We start from the raw sequence: 18560 nt of genomic DNA, 5'->3' as shown, positions 1-18560 counted from the left end.
GATTATAAAAACTCAGCATGGTCAAATTGTGACTCTCGAGGCCTCAAATGGGAATTTTCAATTCAGATTCTTATTGGTGATGTCACAGCCTGTAGCATTGTTAGCATAGCCTTGCTGTGCTGTGTGTTGCCCATAGACAGTTTGGTGGTGGCAGGTGTGTTTACTATCTATCAGGCTCTAAATGTAGGGTGGATCGATGCTTTCACAGGGAAGGTCTCATTAGACCAGCTACCAAAACAAACAACAGGGAAGCTCAGATCACAACACACACACGCACGCATGCACGCACGCACACACACACACACAGCCAGAGAGATACTCTGCTCAGGATCTTGACCTTATCTTCACATAGGAAATAGCCATCTTAATATAATCTTGTACAAAGACAAATCCAGTAACTCATGTTTGTGACGTTGCATCAACTCAGGCCTGTTCCTGTTCGCTGCCAGTCACCAGATTTCCATTGAAGCAAATTATGACCTTTTTAAAAAAACAAATCTGTGAAAGAAATCACACAAAAGTGTTTCCACCCACTGCTGTAACAGTTAGTTCGCCAAAATAAGCAGTCGGTGGCGCAGAATTCAGTCACCAAAGAAGAAGCAAAATAACGTGGTGATACATTCCATTCATTTGAAATGCAGAGTCAACAGATTTCTAAATATCTTCCTTTGTTTGGTGAATCTGTTTTCTTTGCACTTATTTGCATTTACCTTTTATTGATACACCAAACCCACCATTATGAATGGTTATGGTAACATTACTAACATTTTAAATAGTCTGTAAATGCAAAAAAAAAGTCATGTACTAACACGACACAATAACTTATGTAAAAAAATCAGGAGTGTAAACTGATATAACAGACTTCGAAATATGAATTAAAAAATGTGTCTGCATGTACCCAGAGACACATCTGTCTGTAAATCTTTCAATAAACCAGAGCAATAGGACACATTTGTAGATTGTCATGTTCCCCGACCAAGAGCACAAGAATAATACATTTAATTGTGTGTTTGAATGGATTTGCAGGTGCAGGAAACAGCAGTAAGTGTTTCTTCATGTTAATTCATGTAAAAGAAGACAGAACAAGCTGTTCCTGACTGCTAGTTAGTTATCTGTTTTCTTACACACTCACACACAGAGTCAGAGTTGTTTGGCAAAATGGAGAATAACTGCACCAAGTTTTTGTGTGTGTGTGCTATATTTGTGGATGTTTTGTCTTTCATTGGCATGTTGTGTGTAAGAATTTGTGAGGCTGTAGAGTCTAACAAACCCCTCTCTGATGAGAGGGGCTCTCTATGTATGGAAGTGAACGTTTCCATTTAAAAATGCAAAAAGCATGGCTGGTTTGTCCTTCTGGTGCTTCAGCAGGGCGGCCTTCCTACTTGTTACACACTGGGCCCTTAAAGGTCACATAGAGTGGTCCTGTTGCACATAAATGTTAGTTATGGAGGTCTACTTACATATATTAACTTGTTTTTATGGTCAAAAACCTCCTACTTGCTGTAAACTAGCCGATAGAAATCCTCTTTTCTGACAGTGTTTTTCTGCTGCGAGATTTCAGATCGAACTTTCACCCCCAGAAGACAGAGTCTTGTGATTGGCCAGTACTATCCAGCACATCCGTTCTCAGAAGCACAGCGCCCCCCTCTGGAACGGCGGATGCACTGCTCCTCATTATCAAAACATTGTATTAACAGTGTTTAAAAATAGCTTCGTCACGACACCCCGCCGCAGTCCCTTTTATGACTTTAAACCGGAGTCAGACCCAGAGTCAGAAGACACTGTTGCTCGTGAAACACCTTCACAACGGACGTTATTCTTCTTCTGCGGTTCAATGAACGTAACCGGATGTGCCCGGACTACCGCCCGGAGCAGGACGATCGGTTGTTCAGGAGAACCGCTGCTTACGTAACTATTACGGGATTTTCAGTGATCTCGTTGAGCCCCGAGATTACAATAAAACACAACGTACTCAGCAATGGCTGAACTGTTTGTTTCGAACCGTCAGGGCTTCATAAACAAGGTAATGACGCAGATACACACCAAAAAAACAGCGATAATAGGAACTTCCGGTCTAGTTCCGCTTTAAATGTATGGGGTAAGCACTGCTGAGTGCAGCCTTCACAGCATCATATGAAAGACACTCTGATAGAAATTAAAAGATAAAAAGAAGAAGCTGCTCTAAAGCTCTTGCTCAGGTGCCATGACGGTGCCTAATATACCATAGTCTATGTTAATCCTCGCCAAATGTGGAGTGATCGCCCACTCGGTGCATCATGTTCAGTTTTATGACAGAAAGAGAGAGAGAGAGACTATGCAAAAAATACACCCAGCTCCATGAGCCGGTCTCTATGGCAGTGGTTACTATGGTGATTGCAAGGCTGCACGTGAAGTGATGCCGGCCGGGCCATGGGACCACGGGGAATTCAGTGATTCTCGCTGTAGAGCTGCAGAACGCATACAGTACATACTCATGTTGACAGGAAAAGACAGATGCTGATTTTTACTATCAAGGTCTTGTTAGGTAAACTACCTGTGTATATTTCTAGACTCTTATCATATCACTGCAGCAACTACAGCGCCACCTACTGCCACTTGACTTTCCTAGCATTAACTCTTAGGACACATTCAAAGGCGTTTTATGGACCGTCATGAAAGAAACATGTTGTTTTACGTAACATTTTTGAGGGGTTCGGATTAAGGACCTTCTTGGTACGGCCCATATACTTCTGCACTTCATGATCTCGCTCTATTTTACTCTCTTTTCATTACCTCCTTTAAACTTCTATATTCTGTTGTGAATTTTATATCTGAAAATGTCTTGTTTCTGTACTCTTTGTACCATCTATGCTGCTATCAACTCCCCAGATCTGAGCTTGGAAGAGATCTTGTATCTCAATGAGACCTTCCTGGCAATGGGACCTTGAAGAGTTGTATTCATTTCCATGTTTACCCTGAACTCTGAAATCTGTCCTATACCCTCACACACACACACACACACACACACACACACACACACACACACACACACACACACGCACACACACACACACACACACACACACACACACACACACACACACACTTCCATTAATTTCTTCAATATTTCTAAAGCCTTATCTCTAACCAAATCCAGAAATACAAGTACAAACACACACACACACACCGTCTGGAGATGGACCCTAAATTCAATCTGCACTCTCTGGGAACTTTCTATTCCCGGAAGTCCTGTTATATTAGGAGTATTTTGTTACATTTTACTTAATTTTCATATATATATATATATATATATATACAGGATGAAACGTTGTATGATGGGCGTATTTAAAGCAGTGTATAGAAGTATAGTTTTAAGATATAACTCTGTTGTCCTATATTACAGCTTAGACAAACAAGATTTCTTTATTTTGGTGGAACCATCCCTGAGGTGTTTACCAGTTTCAGTTATTCAGTTATCCACTTATGTGTCACCACAGGGACTAATTAAGAGTACCGTTACCTTTCATAGTGTGTGTGTGTGTAGGTCATGATGTTCACCTCTCATGTTTGTGTCTTTCAAGTCTTACTCATTGTACTGAATTATTTAAACTGGTGTTGGGAGCTTGCACATGGAGCGTCGCCTCTGCAGAGTCAGTCTGCTCTGTCATGCTGTTTCCATAGCAGCAGCGAGAGCCAACACAGCCAACCACGCTCACTTCCTGGTTTCACATGATTGGTGCCGCCCCACACTGACAGACCTATGTTTTCTCTTTTTCTTTTTTTTTTCTTCCTTTTGTGCTCTGGCTCCACAGGAGTCTGGACAGCAGTGGATAAACTTCAGTGTGTCCCTAACTGTACATTCATTCTGACAGGTTTGACTTAAACGCTTGAAACGATAACTGCAAAAAATATAGGATAAGATCCATATGTGAGGTGTCTGAGCAGATCTTCATCCTCTTTTTTTGTATATTCTTTGTCTGCATTTTCACTTTTTCCCTCAATAGAAGTCCAGTCCCTTGTCTGAGCTGTGAAGGTGACCGCACACACTCGATTCTCCTCGTTCACTTGAACCCAGTGTGTTTTGTCATTGTCCCTAGCTTGTTTGATTTTGAGGGGTAACATCATCTCTCTGTCTCTCTGTTTCACTCTCCTCTCCTGACAAAAAAAAAAGCTGTTATTTTTAGTCAACTTTTAGCTGGTGCATATTTAAGATGTTACATCAGTAGACTGAGGGGCGTAATCAAGCAGCTGCAGTGTGAATAGCTAATTAAAAAAAGACACACACACACACACACATTCATTTATTATTTATCCAACTGTGTGCTCATATTTATGCCATTGATTTCCAGTTTCCTTTAAACGCTTTTATACTGGATCAATGTGGGTGTCTTACAAACTGCTCTTCAATTATTAAAAAGTTAGTGCACGGCATGTGAGCACAAAGAGATTGGGATCAATAAAGATTTTATTATCTTATATTATCTTTTAAAGAGGTTCTAACAAGCGCTAATGTCTGATCCTGTGTTGAACTTCTGGTTAATGTGGCCGGACATTTACACTTGATTATCTGGCTCTTGGCATTTTTTGAGGCATTTTTCAGCCTTGTTAATTGACGACACACTGCTGATCTGATAGTGGTTCGTCCGGACAATAATGGGCATTATGTGTTTGTCTTTTGTGTCTATAAAGAAGTTTTTTGTTTTGTTTTCACTCGGGAGTCCTTAATTATCTGACATTTAGAATAATAGTTCGTTTTTTGTGCCGTGTAGTTGTGTCTGGTTGTGAGCAGCATAAAGCCCAATTTATACTCCTGCGTAAAGTGCTCTGCGTAGGCTACGCAGAGTCCTCTGCGTTGACGCAGAACCTGTCGAAGAGCCTCTGCGTCGTCTCCGGGTGCACGGAATATTTTTTAAGTGTCCGTCACTCCGTCAAGGGACAACGGAGACGGCAAGAGCTGCGATTGGTCCTCAGGACAGGCCGAGCGAAGCTGCTCTGTGCCGGCTCACAGTGAGCACCGAGCGCTACAGAGGGCGGAGCTGATCCCCGCCGACTTCGTCGCTGCCTAACTATAATTACGTCATATCTTAATACACACAGCACATGTTTAGACTCTAAATGGCCAATTTCTCGCCTCAAATTATCTTAAAACTGCGTTCAGGGACACAGAAAAGTGACAAACGGCCACTGTTTCAACAACAACAGTCTTTCTCCCTCGGACGCCATTGCTCACTGTAGCCAAAAGCACAACAACCTTACGCAGCGACCCCTACTGATCGGGCGGGAAATTGCAGCGCCTATCCGTCACCACGACGCAGAAGTATAAAGGCTCGAGTGGTCTACGTGGTGACGCAGACGGATAACGCATTACGCAGTCGGAGAAGTATAATGTGGCCTTAAGTCACAAAGTAAAGGAGTTATTTGGAGATAGAGGTTATGGTCCAAGGGACAAATCATTTGATGTTGCGTGTTTACATGTGGGCAATTGAGCAGTTTCGGCAGAAGTCTGTGCTCTCGGAGTGCTTTCTCCAGTTGAAAGATGATGTTTTATGTATGTACTACATATACAGTATATGGACATCTGATGTCAGAGGGCATAGTTTTTGTTGTTTTGTTGAATGATCTTTGGTTTAGCCGATGTAACAGGGACCATACAGAGCAGAATTATGTCTCGGATGTGTCATATTTTGCTCCAGGCCTGGAAACAGTTGAGAATATTGAGCCTAATGCAGCAGCTCTATGCCTTCAAATACCAACATGTGATGACTTAAGTGGTTTTAGTGATTTAGTGGATTATATATTTCCATAACTGTGGCAACAACAGTATCCCTTAAAATGCAGATGGATAATGATCCATCAAATATTATAGATTATCATATCACCATATGATTGTCGAGCATGTACAGTATGTTTGTTTCGTGTAACTTTAACGGCACAAATGGCAAGAAGATTTACTTCTAATGTCACGTTATTTTTTCACATTGTGGTGAAAGATACGGCAACATGTGAACTGGGTCAGTCTGGTAAGATTTCTCAGCAGAGCCTTCTCCATCGCTACCCGACCCTCTGGAGCAGAAATTCTCCTGTCCTCTTTTAAAACTGCCCTCAAAACACACCTTTTTTTAGCGTGTGTTGTCTAATCTATGATCCTGCTGTTACTTTTGTTTGTTACCAATGTTTTATAACAAAATCGGTTTTGTTTGTTTGTGTGTTTTTAGTTTCTGTAAAATGTACCTTCTGAAATGCGCGATTAACTGAAATTCTACCGTGATCCGCTCTGCTGCCATTGTTTAAACAACATAGACTTGTGAAGAACCTGGTGTTAAAACGATGATGGTGAAGGCTCTGCATTAAACCCAGTATAGAAATGTAAATTAGGTTTTACTCTAGTAAAGTGGCTGAAACACAGATCTTGCCATATTTTAACAGTGTGACGATGCACTGTAAAAATAACACTGGTCAACACCAAATGTATTGTTTTATTTTTTTTTTTAGCTGATTTAGGATAAATGTGATGTGCTGAATTAAAAAATCACATTTGTTTTGCTCAATCAGGTCGACTTTCTGAACAAAGCTACATATTTTTATTTTTTGTTAACATTTTTGTTTACATGTACGGGTATTTTCATGTCATATGATGCAAAATTCTTTTATATTTCTTGCAATAAACACATTCTGAAGATTTTGCATGTGCCAACTTATGACTAATTGTTTTTTTCACATTACAAGTGAATGAAATGGCTTCGACTAGAATCTTTTAAAAATAACCCTGATGTGTTCAGCTACATCTGTGGTGAATACACCATTTTTCTCCTAGTACTTGTTGAGATGAAAAATGAGAAATATTAACGATCAACTGATAATGTCACAAAAAGACAGGAACCAGTGGTCCATGTCGTGAGCGCCATGAAAACTGCCAGGTTTACACAACACTAGACACAGAGTAAAAAGCGGATCGCCTCATTACACCTGCTTTGACCATGATTGTGGATAAGGATGTATTGATTTGAGTGGTCTAGTCCATGGAGATAAACAGTCCTGGAGGAAGTGCAGTCTTTTTCTTGAAAAAAAAAAGAAGAAAGAAAATCACAGATTTCACTCAGCGTGCAACAAAGAAGAGCAGATTATCAATACTCAAGATTCTATCATGTAGATTTATCTGTGCAGCCGGACACGTGTGTGTGTGTGTGTGTGTGTACTGGCAGAAAAGCTGCACGTCTTATCTCTGAATCTATATTTCTGATCTTTACAGTCCTCTTCATTTTGTAGATAATCTCCCCCTCAGTTACTCCTCTTCATGACCCTTTTTGACTCCCACCTTTCTCATTAAGCCATTCTTAAAGTTATTAATTTTTTTCCCCGTCCTCATTACAACCGGGTGCAGCTCATCCACATCGTTGAGGAACAATCAGAGCAAAGTTAAGTCATTGTTCTGCGTTAAAAAAAAAGGACCGACAATGTTTTTCATTTATCATCTCGCAGTGTTCAGTGTTTGACGTGATGAAGCTCAACGATAAATCCTCACTCAAGGATTTAAATACCCATGTTTGGCCCATTTATGCCATTCAGCTGCTAGCTATTTAAATGGAGTTGTGTAACAGAGTGATGGAGTGATGTTGTCACAGAATTACAAAGGATTTAGTCTAATTATATTGCACTGGCTTCTTGTGTGTGTGAGTGCCTCATCCTGCTGGGAGCTGGGAAACTGGTGAGGGGTGGATGTATCACTACGTGGCCTTGGTATGCATGTCTGTCTGAAAAAACAAGAAAACACAGAGTTTGTATGATAACTGTGGTTGAATATTAACGCTGCCTTAAAGGACATGTAGGACAGGGACTTTTAAGGCCGCATTATACTTCTCCGACTGCGTTATCCGTCTGCGTCACCACGTAGACCACTCGAGCCTTTATACTTCTGCGTCGTGGTGACGGATAGGCGCTGCAATTTCCCGCCCGATCAGTAGGGGTCGCTGCGCAAGGTTGTTGTGCTTTTGGCTACAGTGAGCAATGGCGTCCGAGGGAGAAAGACTGTTGTTGTTGAAACAGTGGCCGTTTGTCACTTTTCTGTGTCCCGGAACGCAGTTTTAAGATAATTTGAGGCGAGAAATTGGCCATTTAGAGTCTAAACATGTGCTGTGTGTGTTAAGATATGATGTATTTATAGTTCGGCAGCGACGAAGTCGGCGGGGATCAGCTCCGCCCTCTGTGGACGCTCGGTGCTCACTGTGAGCCGGCACAGAGCAGCTTAGCTCGGCCTGTCCTGAGGACCAATCGCAGCTCTTGCCGTCTCCGTTGTCCCTTGACGGAGTGACGGACACTTAAAAAATATTCCGTGCACCCGGAGACGACGCAGAGACTCTTCGACAGGTTCTGCGTCGACGCAGAGGACTCTGCGTAGCCTACGCAGAGCACTTTACGCAGGAGTATAAATTGGGCTTTAGCATTGTGGTAGGGACACAGTGGGTTAATGGTTAGCAGTGGTTAGCACTGAGTTTGCATTTGTCTCTGTGGTTTTCCTCCAGCCTCTCCAGTTTCCCCCCCACCATCAAAACATGTATGAATGTTAGAATGTTCGACATGTGGTCAGGTTGGTTCCTTGTGGCAGCTCTCCATCTGACCTCACAATTCTGGTTATATATTGACAATAAAGATCATTTCCTTCCTTTCTTTACATTAAAGAAAGCATATACTCGGAAAAGGAAAACTTTGCTCTATAATGCAGACAATGAGGAACCCTTAATAATTGCTAATAAAGTTGACGTCAATAAACATTTAAATTTCTTTTGCACCCCTGATAAGTCACCAAAAAAACATGTGGGAAAACATCCTCTCACAGATTTAGATGCATAATAATGCATATTTCCCTACAGCACATCTTATGTTTTTGAAAGTGAAAAATATAAGGTAAACTTATTTCTTGTGCATAATTTATGTAACGGTCACTCACATTTTCTTATTCCAATGCAAAAATGAGGAACACAGATTTTGATGGTAAATTGTGTGGTAAAGCTTTATCACATTTCAAATCCATTCCACAATGAATATTGAACCTAAGCCTACATGAACGATTTGAATTTGAGATTTGAAAAGAAATCCTTCAGCAGTGAGAAATACATAAGTAAGATAGCCAACTTGGACTGACGTATCAGTAGTGTCTGTGTTATCAGTACAACAAAGACTGTACTGTATATTCAAGGCACTGCGAGTTAAAGGACACTGAAATACCTACACATCTGATCATTGGCGCTGCTGTGAGTAATGTCATAGTCGTATGATGTCGTATGGCTGTACAAGAATGTGTGTGTTTGGCTTCTCCAGTGGTGTTTCAGAGCACAGAATGTTGCTGAATTTTATATGATTTGTAACATATTTTCATGTGGGGTGAAAAAGTCAGATTTCTTTGATCACTTCACTCACATTGCCCTAAAGAAAGTTTAAGGAAAACCACTCTCGCATGATGTTGAACAGTAGTTTCATAGTATTTTATGTACGCACACGTGCAAAAAAAAATCGCCAAAGAAACACATATAATGAGTTTGTGCGTAAGTTGCAATTGAAACCCTGTACTTTTCTTGTCCCCACAGTGCAGTGTCTGGAAATGACCACTAAGCGGAAGCTGATTGGCCGGCTGGTGCCGTGCCGTTGTTTCCGCGGTGAAGAGGAAGTGATCTCAGTGTTGGACTACTCCCACTGCAGCCTGCAGCAGGTCCCCAAAGAAATTTTCAGCTTTGAGAGGACTCTGGAGGAGCTCTACCTGGACGCCAACCAGATTGAGGAACTACCCAAGGTAACGTTGCACACGCTCTCTTATGTCCGCTGCTGACTTTAACTTCAAACCACTTTTATATTATCATCTTCTAAGCTCTTTTTTCCTGGACATTACTTACATAAACCCCTCGGATTAATCCGTTCTTACTTAATATGACGATTTCGGGCCATTCAGTATATTTATGGAATCTGAAAATAAACGTTTCCCTTAGGTTTTTATTTTTTAATAAAGAGCTTGTCCACCTTGAGTGTTAAGCTTCAAGTTTCACTTTTGATCGAGTACACAGCAAGTCACACCATAATCTCAGCTCATGATGAGGCTGACCTGCTCACCTGCTGATGAAGATCACGTGATGGAATTAAAAAATGTCTTTACTGCTGTTCCCAAGGTTAGCAACAAAAACATTGATGCTCAAAAATAAACATGTGGTCACGTGAGACTGGATTACTCATCACATATACCAATATCACAAATATCAAAAATTAGGGATGCAAGACTTTTTGCTGATATCCGATATCCGGATATATCATGAGTGCTTGGGCTGATAATCGATACTGATTCCGATACACACATCTTTCCTGTTCCCCAACTGCAGAAGTCATTTCATCTCTTCTAATTTCTTTTAGTGAAGTCTCAAAATGTAGACAAAAAAAATGTCTTCATTGTGCAAAATAAATAAGCATCAAGAATATAATAACTGTAGAGGACGCTAGCTGTCTTAGTCGTTATGCATATCTGCAGATTTTGGCATGTGTGCCGATATCAATAATACATTTTAAAGCCAATATCTGCCAATACTAACATTGTGCCGACAATATTGTGCGTCCCTATCAAGATTCCAGCATTAAAACATAAAAGCAGATCATTACCAATCATGGTAAATTAACGGTGCAATGCTCTGAAATAAGATTACATTTGCTACATTGTTGATCCTCTGTTTCCTCCACCAGCGGACTGGTGCAGGAAACAACTCCTGACTACCATGATGTAAAAATCATTGATTTTCTCCCGTTTACAAAGCCACACTATCGTTTTAACTCAGAAAAGCTTTGTGAAGTCCTGCTTTATTGTAAAATGTGCTACAGTAAGCTGCACTAGTGTAAGAAAGATGCCCCAGATAAATCGGGCATATGTCACAAAAAAGGGGGACAGTCGAGAATGTTATTTTCTCTGACAACTCCAGGGCATGTGATGTCTAAGGATTTCAGAAAACATCCATGTGAGCAGTGATGAGGGGGAAAAAAAAAAGCCAACCCAATATTTCAAGGAGAATGACAGGTTTTGTTCAAAGTAGGAATGTCTCATTTTATTAAGACCCTGTCCTAGTTTAAATGACAGGGATGTTGAATTGGATTTTCTAAATATAGCCAGCATGAATGGAGACGGTGTAATAGGGTGGTGTTAGTGGCAGGACTAACTTGCATTCAACTGATAAAAAAAAAAAAATGTGCTCAGCCTTGATGCTACGTATGTGTGTGAGCCAAGATTATGTAAGACCTATTGAAGCTGCCAGAGTGATAGGCCTTTATGAAAGTGGAAGCGGCGAGCTCCTTAAGTGTGTGTGTGTGTGTGTGTGACCAGTAAAGGTCAGATTTGACACAGTACATGACTTACATCTCTACAGTCAAGTCATTAAAATGTGCATTGTGGGTAATCTGAAATGATTTTGTTCCCCCACAAAATCAACTACAGCTTTATTTTGTGACATTTATCATGTCGTTACAGTGCGTGTCTGCAATGATGTTCCTTAATGTAAGTTGGAAATATGGGATTTAAAGTCAGAGTCCCGATTATTCACATAATGTCTGAGACATGGAGGATTTACTCTCACCGAAAACATGTCTGCCAGCAGGACACGAGGGGAAAAGGCTGATTTAATAATACCTTTACCTGATTAAGTCAAAGATAACTGGAGGAGTATATTTACTGGTTTAGACAAACTATGACCTTTGAAACCGTTCACTCTCTCGCACCAAAGTGCATAGAGAAAATCTGTGTTTTTAGCTGCTGCTTCAGTCAGTGTGTTTGAGCCACTTGGGTAAATCTAAATGAAGATTTAAAAATATTCCCATCCATCTTCTACCGTTTTATCCTCACGAGGTTCGCATGAGGAGCTGTGCCAATGGAGTCACACCCCGGACAGTTCGCCAGTCCATCACAGGGCGGATTTCTAAAACCGAATTCACAAAGTAACACTTAGTTTAGTGACGGAGGCTGATATTAAATAGGTTGGTTTTCTCTGTGGACTTTTACAAAGTTATCTAAAGTTTGCAAAGCAACACACACTTCAGTTTCCACTCAGAAAAAGGATGTCTCAGTGGTGAGATAAAGTAGCAAATATAATCTGAAGCCGTCTCAGACAGTTGTAGATTTCATCAGCTAAGCCTGTTATCATAAGGTTTTCATTTTGTCCACACTGGCAGCCATGTTTTCAGTGAGGGCCAGCGTCCATGTCTCAGGCTGTGTCTCGGTGCAGCTTTTTTTGTCAACAAAGATTCATTGGAGGAAGTTTTGTTGGAACTTGACACCGTGGGCCTAATTTAGACATGTAAAGCGCATGATCATTAGGGCATGTCCAACAGTTTGGCAAGTTACACAGCATCTACACATAAAGTCTCTTTTTTAGTGTTCAACTAAATCAGAATTTTGCTTGTCATTCCCTTTAAAAGTCAGGTGCACCAGTATCAGGCAGGAATCTGGAGAAATGAATGATTCAGATACAGAAGTACAGCAGTAGATATGAGTCCTGTGACCTTACCAGTGAGATCTTTTGTCTTTTGCGAAAAGGTGCACTTTTATACACAGGAGGGAGTCCCTTAGCTGGTGGACCCTCTGCCTCCACCATCTATTGATCCTCTGTCTCATCAACAACTCCATTCGACTGCACAGGATAAGGAATTGCACCGACATTCAACCTGCATTTAACTTATTAAAGAGGGGAGGAAGAGAAGGAGGATTGTCAAAGTGCATCTCTTTGCAGTTTAAATAAGCATGAAAATGCTGTGCCATTGACCTCAGACCAGGATCATTTGGTCAGTGGCACAGTGGCTTTCCTCTGTGCCAAAATAGCACAACAATGCATTGACCACACTTCACCCTTTAACACCTAAGCCTCCAAATGTCCTGTCTACACTTTTTTTTTTGCCTATTTTAGCAATAAAAGGGCCAGGAAATGTCCTGTGAGTAAGTGCTTTGGCCAATTTTCCAGAATAATCTTCAATATCTGGCAGTTATTCACAATTTACTACATGTTAAAATAGCATGTTGAATACATATTTAAAATAACATTCGTTTGAGTTTATGTCACAATGTCCAAAAACAGACAAAACATTTGCAGAGACGCTGATTCTCCGGTTTCCTGCACCATCACAAGTGAAATTACTATAATAACCACATGTTGACTTTGGACTTGCAGTTTCTCACTTTTTCTGACAGCACAAACTGTTGCATAATTACGAGAATGCAAATTGCGCTTGCGTCTGCAATGCGCTCGGTGTTAAAGGGTTAAGCCCAATTTATACTTCTGCGTAAAGTGCTCTGCGTAGGCTACGTAGAGACTCTGCGTCGACGCAGAGACTGTCGAAGAGCCTCTGCGTCGTCTCCGTCTGCACGAAATATTTTTTAAGTGTCCGTCACTCCGTCAAGGGACAACGGAGACGGCAAGAGCTGCGATTGGTCCTCAGGACAGGCCGAGCGAAGCTGCTCTGTGCCAGCTCTCAGTGCGCTCCGGGCGTCCTGACAGAGGCGGAGCTGATCCCCGCCGATAACGCCGCTACCGAACTATAAATACGTCATATCTATACACACACAGCACATGTTTAGACTCTAAATGGCCAATTTCTCGCCTCAAATTATCTTAAAACTGCGTTCCGTCACACAGAAAAGTGAGAAACGGCCACTGTTTCAACAACAACAGTCTTTCTCTCTCTTTCTCTCTCGGACACCATTGCTCACTGTAGCCAGAAGCACAACAACCTTGCGCAGCGACCCCTACTGATCGGGCGAAAAATTGCAGCGAGTGTCCGTCACCACGACGCAGAAGTATAAATGCTCGAGGCGTCTCCGTGGTCACGCAGACGGATAACGCATTACGCAGTCGGAGAAGTATAATGTGGCCTTTAAGACCAACACACCCACTGGTGCACCAACATTACGTGTGCTCTGGGTGTGAAAAGTGAACGGTGTGGGACTTTTCTTGGGCGACTATAATCCTGATAAAGGTCTTTAAATGAGCAGATTCCTGGCATTTAATCTGTGCAGAAACCATTTCATTTTACTGTGAAACACTGAGGATAACTGCGCTGCTCAGAAGGGACCAGAACTCTGTGTGTTTTGCTTCTGCTTTTACTTGTTTTGCCACATTTTTCTTTCACAAATCTGAATGTTTTGCACTTGAGTATATGCGTTTTTTTTTTCTTCTCTCAGGGCTACCATAAGGAGGAGCTAAATCCTGTAATATATAAGCTGTGTCTTTCTGTAAGATAACGGTGATTTCTGCCAACGAAAAATCTTTTTTTCTTCTTTGTTTTCACTTTGCGTTCCCGTAGCAACTCTTCAGCTGCCAGGCCTTGAAGAAGCTAAGCATGCCTGATAACGACCTGTCCAACCTCCCCACCACCATCGCAAGCCTGGTTAACCTCAAAGAGCTGGACATCAGTAAAAATGGTAAGTGAATAAAAAAAAGAAAAGACACAGGTGATCGATGCAGCCTGAAAACACAAAGTAACAGACCAAAAAAATCCTAAAAATCTATACAGCAAATCTACGACCTCCTCACCTGTTATGATAGACATATCATAGAATATGATAATATCCATTTTGTGTGCATAAAATTTAAATCACAATCTACCCAGATACAGGTTTGTGGTTACAATATCTTGTTTCAACGGCTAACTACCCATGTCTCAGAGGTACACATTTGTTGAGTTTTTTTAATCTCAATGTTTTTTATTATTCCTGGTCAAATAAAGGTTTACGTATACTATATATATATGAACAAGAAATGCATTTTAAACACTTCAATTTGTCTTCAGCCAAAAAGTCCCAAATTTAAAAAAATGATCAGTCTAGAACAGGGGTCTGCAACCTGCGGCTCTAGAGCCACATGTGGCTCTTCAGCCACTCTGCAGTGGCTCCTTGTAGCTTTAGAGAACAAGGCGACAAATAAAAGTTTTTTAAAAATGTTGTGCATCACATCCAACGTCGACGTAAAATGCAATATAAAGTACACATTTGGATGTCCTGTCCATCTTTAGATCCACATGCCTTTTTCTCAAGTATGAACGACACACAATCCAAATGTTTGCTTAATTTATTTCAAAGTGGGTTCATTTTAATTTCAATAATTTGTCACAAACAATGAAACAATGGAATAACCAGTTCTACGTCAATATGTGTTTTATTTTTGCTCCACTTTATAAGAGGTTGGGTATAAACTGAACATTTTGTAGTTCTTAAAGTCCACAAATGAAAAGAACTATTGCTCTTTTATGCATTATATCTGCATAAAAACCTTTATTCGTGTTATCTTCATTTTGAGGGTTGTTTTGCGGCTCCAAATGGATTTTAATTGGGTGGAGAGGCGACAAAAATTGCTCTTTTCATCCTAAAGTTTGCAGACCCCTGGTCTAGAATGTAGGACAAGGAAAAGCAGCAAATCTTCACATTTGAGATGCTGCAAATTGAAACACTTATCACTTACGTGTCTGATTTTTTGAGCTGTAATTTTGCGCTGATGTCATTTTCCATCTCGCACTCTCACAGGTATCCAGGAGTTTCCAGACAATATAAAATGCTGTAAAGGTCTGTCAGTGGTGGAGGCCAGCGTCAACCCTATCACCAAGTAAGACACAAACTCACACCATGTGGTAACACCACTGATTGCTTTGAACTTCAGCTTGATGCCAACATTACATTTTATTTGCCTGTTTTATAAAAAATTTACCTGCATTTACAGACCCTACATAGTTATATCATCCATGTGTTTCATACCTTATTGTCTCAATCTCCAAAAGAACATTCAACACCAGTGGTGGTTGTTGGTCTTTGAAACAGGGGAAGCTAATTTCAGGCCCAGTCATTTATACGTAAATTCTGCAAAACTGAAATGCTATAATAGTATTTTTATTGACAATAAACATGTACAAAATTGAAAAATGGTCTATATCACCGATATATAACACACAACGACCAACTGATTGTCTACAGACTTCAGACCTCACAAAAATACATACAGGACTGAGGCAGAAAAGCCTCAGCTGTCCTGTTATGTTTCTGCACTGCTGTCAATCAAAAACTGGTTCCGCCTTTCAAACAGTTCCTCCAATCGTCATTCTGAATCCCTGTGTCCACTCCCCCTGCTCCACCCACTCCCAGAGAAGCTGAGCTACATTGGAAGTGATGTTTACACCACATTTGTCCAATTAGTATTAAGGAAAAAAAACAATGCTTTGCAGTTGAAGCTGAGCTTCAAGTGGTTTTAATGTGGAGGCTGCTACGGGAATATGGAAATCTCATAGGACGATCCGTTGTCTGTGATAAACGACTGATTCTGAATGAACTAGTGACTAGTTACATTTACATTTAAGCATTTAGCATACACTTTTATATCCAAAGCAACTTACAAAGGAGGAAATAGCTACATAGAAGAAGTCTTGGAAATAAATCTAGCAGATAGGAACAGTAGACTGACAGAGGGTGAGAGTGTAGAAGTCGATCCAAGTGCAGAAGGAGATGGTGCAGGGAAAGGGGTAAACGTAAGTGCTAGGACAGAATATGCTCTTGGAAGAGTTTGGTCTTCAAGAGCTTCTTAAAGATAGACATGGACACTTGGTAGGTCATTCCAGAAATCGTGGAGCAACACACGAAAAGTTCTAATCGTTCTAGCATATGTTTACTAATGAGAAATAAACACAACACAGAACGTATTTGACCACACATTTGGCCCGCCATGACAAAAGTAGCAACAAGTTAGCCCAGCGCAAAATGTTTTTTTCATCTTTATGAAATTTATATTCACATTTCATTTTATTTTTCACCCTGGGACCTCTTCATAGAACCCTTGTGGTCCCTAGACCTGTTATTGATAAGCATTGTTCAAACTACTACAATAGTTTATCAGGACTCTCATGTTTTGAAGTCAGTTCAGCGTGAGATTTAGTCGCGAAGGGCAGGGGTAGGTGAGGGGTGTTGGTGGTGCAGGCGTGTGGGGGGGGGGGGGTGTATGATTGGGTGTTGTAGGCATTGGTGGCAGATTTTGAGGTCTTTAACACAGTGGTAGGGGGTTGACATCTTTAAAACAGACAAAGGCAACGATTAATGTATGCATGGCCAGGATATAAAATGGAATAATTAAATATTACAACTAAAAGTAGCTTTCTGACTAAAATGGACTACGCAACGCTGAAACTGTATTTACTGCGACCGCACTGCAAACTGTTATTTCAAAAGAAAAAAAAACAAAAACAGATGATGGAAATATGACCATACGAGTGTGAGGACAAGAATTGATAAGAGAATAAGCCACCCCCCTCTTCCTATTTATTTTTCAAGTTATTTCATTTCAAATGTTAATAAGTTATTATGTCCAGTTTTTTTATGTATTGTATATGTATTGTTTTGTTTAGCAGTGGAGCTAACAACAATAGTATCTGTGCTCCAGTTTCTGTGATGAGAAGAAGCTCATACAGAGAGGTGTGGTTTGACAGCTTAGACCAGGAGGGGGTTGTGCTATGCAAATGTGATGATTCTGTCTCTTGGCTCCCAGAAGGTGTAAATCTTTGAGGCTAAAATTCTCCCTAACCCTGTAACACCCCTTGTTGTAAAATAACAATGTTACCTTTAGCCATCTCAAAAAACAATCTGTTATAGTGTATCATATTTTTTTTTACCACATTTACACAGTGGCAGCTCCTCAATAAAATTTCAGGGGGGGGGGGCATTTTTTTCTGATAATGATTAATAATAATAATGATGATGGCATGAATCTAATGTTGTAGGATGTAAAATAGCTAAACGGGACACAATATGTGTCCAGCAACCACTTAAAGACAAGGGCAGCATATTCATTCAAGTATTTACAATGTCTACAGTACTGATAATAACTACATTTGCTGGCAGAGGCGGTTGAAAGTAATATTAGTACTAAGGATCTTTGGAATTGGTTAGGAAAACAATTCTCTTTCTCCTCCTAGTTGGTAGGGCGTCGCCCAAACCGCCCCATACACCTTCCGCCCATGCATTTACATCATCATCGGGTCCTATTGTTCAGTCGCACAATGCAAGGGGGTGGTACATTTGTTTATAAGTCCCGCCTTATGGCCATGAACTCACACAACCTCTCAAGGTTTCCTTCGGACAACATCTCTTTGTTTCATTGGACTGGATTCAGCAGATTCAAGTAAGTAAAAAATGTTTTTAAAAATGTTTTGGTTGTTATAACAATGTCTAGAGCATGTATATATTTAGTTATTGTGGAATAGATTCGTCAAATTTCTTTTAGAGCTTGTTGTATATTTGTTGTAATTTTACAACACTGGGTCTTTGTGGTAGTCAAAATCGCAGGCTTGTTGTAGTGGGCACAAACAGGTTGTATCCCCTCCACAACACCACTGCCTGAAACAGAGTATTTTCTATATACATGGACAGTATACAGTCTACCATTGTGTTGTGTTATGGTCACATTTGATTGATTTAAAGTTTTATATCTAAAAAGTGAGTTAATTTGACCAGGCTGACCTAGAATTTCATGTCTTTGTCCACAAAGAGGACATCAACAAACAATTCAGTTCTGGGAAAGGTGTAAATGTTCCTGAAT

General features: G+C 40.6%; 1 protein-coding gene across 1 annotated transcript in view; it reads left to right on the top strand.

Moving 5' to 3' along the window:
- Window positions 1–9574: 9574 nt before the first annotated feature.
- Window positions 9575–18560, top strand: part of lrrc7 (leucine rich repeat containing 7) — a gene marked incomplete at both ends in the record, with an annotated part of 53777 nt that continues 44791 nt past the window's right edge. Inside the window, 3 exons of the mRNA XM_083888429.1 lie at window positions 9575–9763; window positions 14293–14410; window positions 15509–15587. Coding sequence (XP_083744555.1) covers window positions 9575–9763; window positions 14293–14410; window positions 15509–15587 — 386 coding nt within the window. The remainder of the gene's footprint in view (window positions 9764–14292; window positions 14411–15508; window positions 15588–18560) is intronic.

The sequence above is a fragment of the Microchirus variegatus genome (genome assembly GCF_963457635.1).
Source record: "Microchirus variegatus genome assembly, chromosome: 4".
Taxonomy (NCBI): domain Eukaryota; kingdom Metazoa; phylum Chordata; class Actinopteri; order Pleuronectiformes; family Soleidae; genus Microchirus; species Microchirus variegatus.
This window is presented reverse-complemented; position numbering and strand designations above follow the sequence as displayed.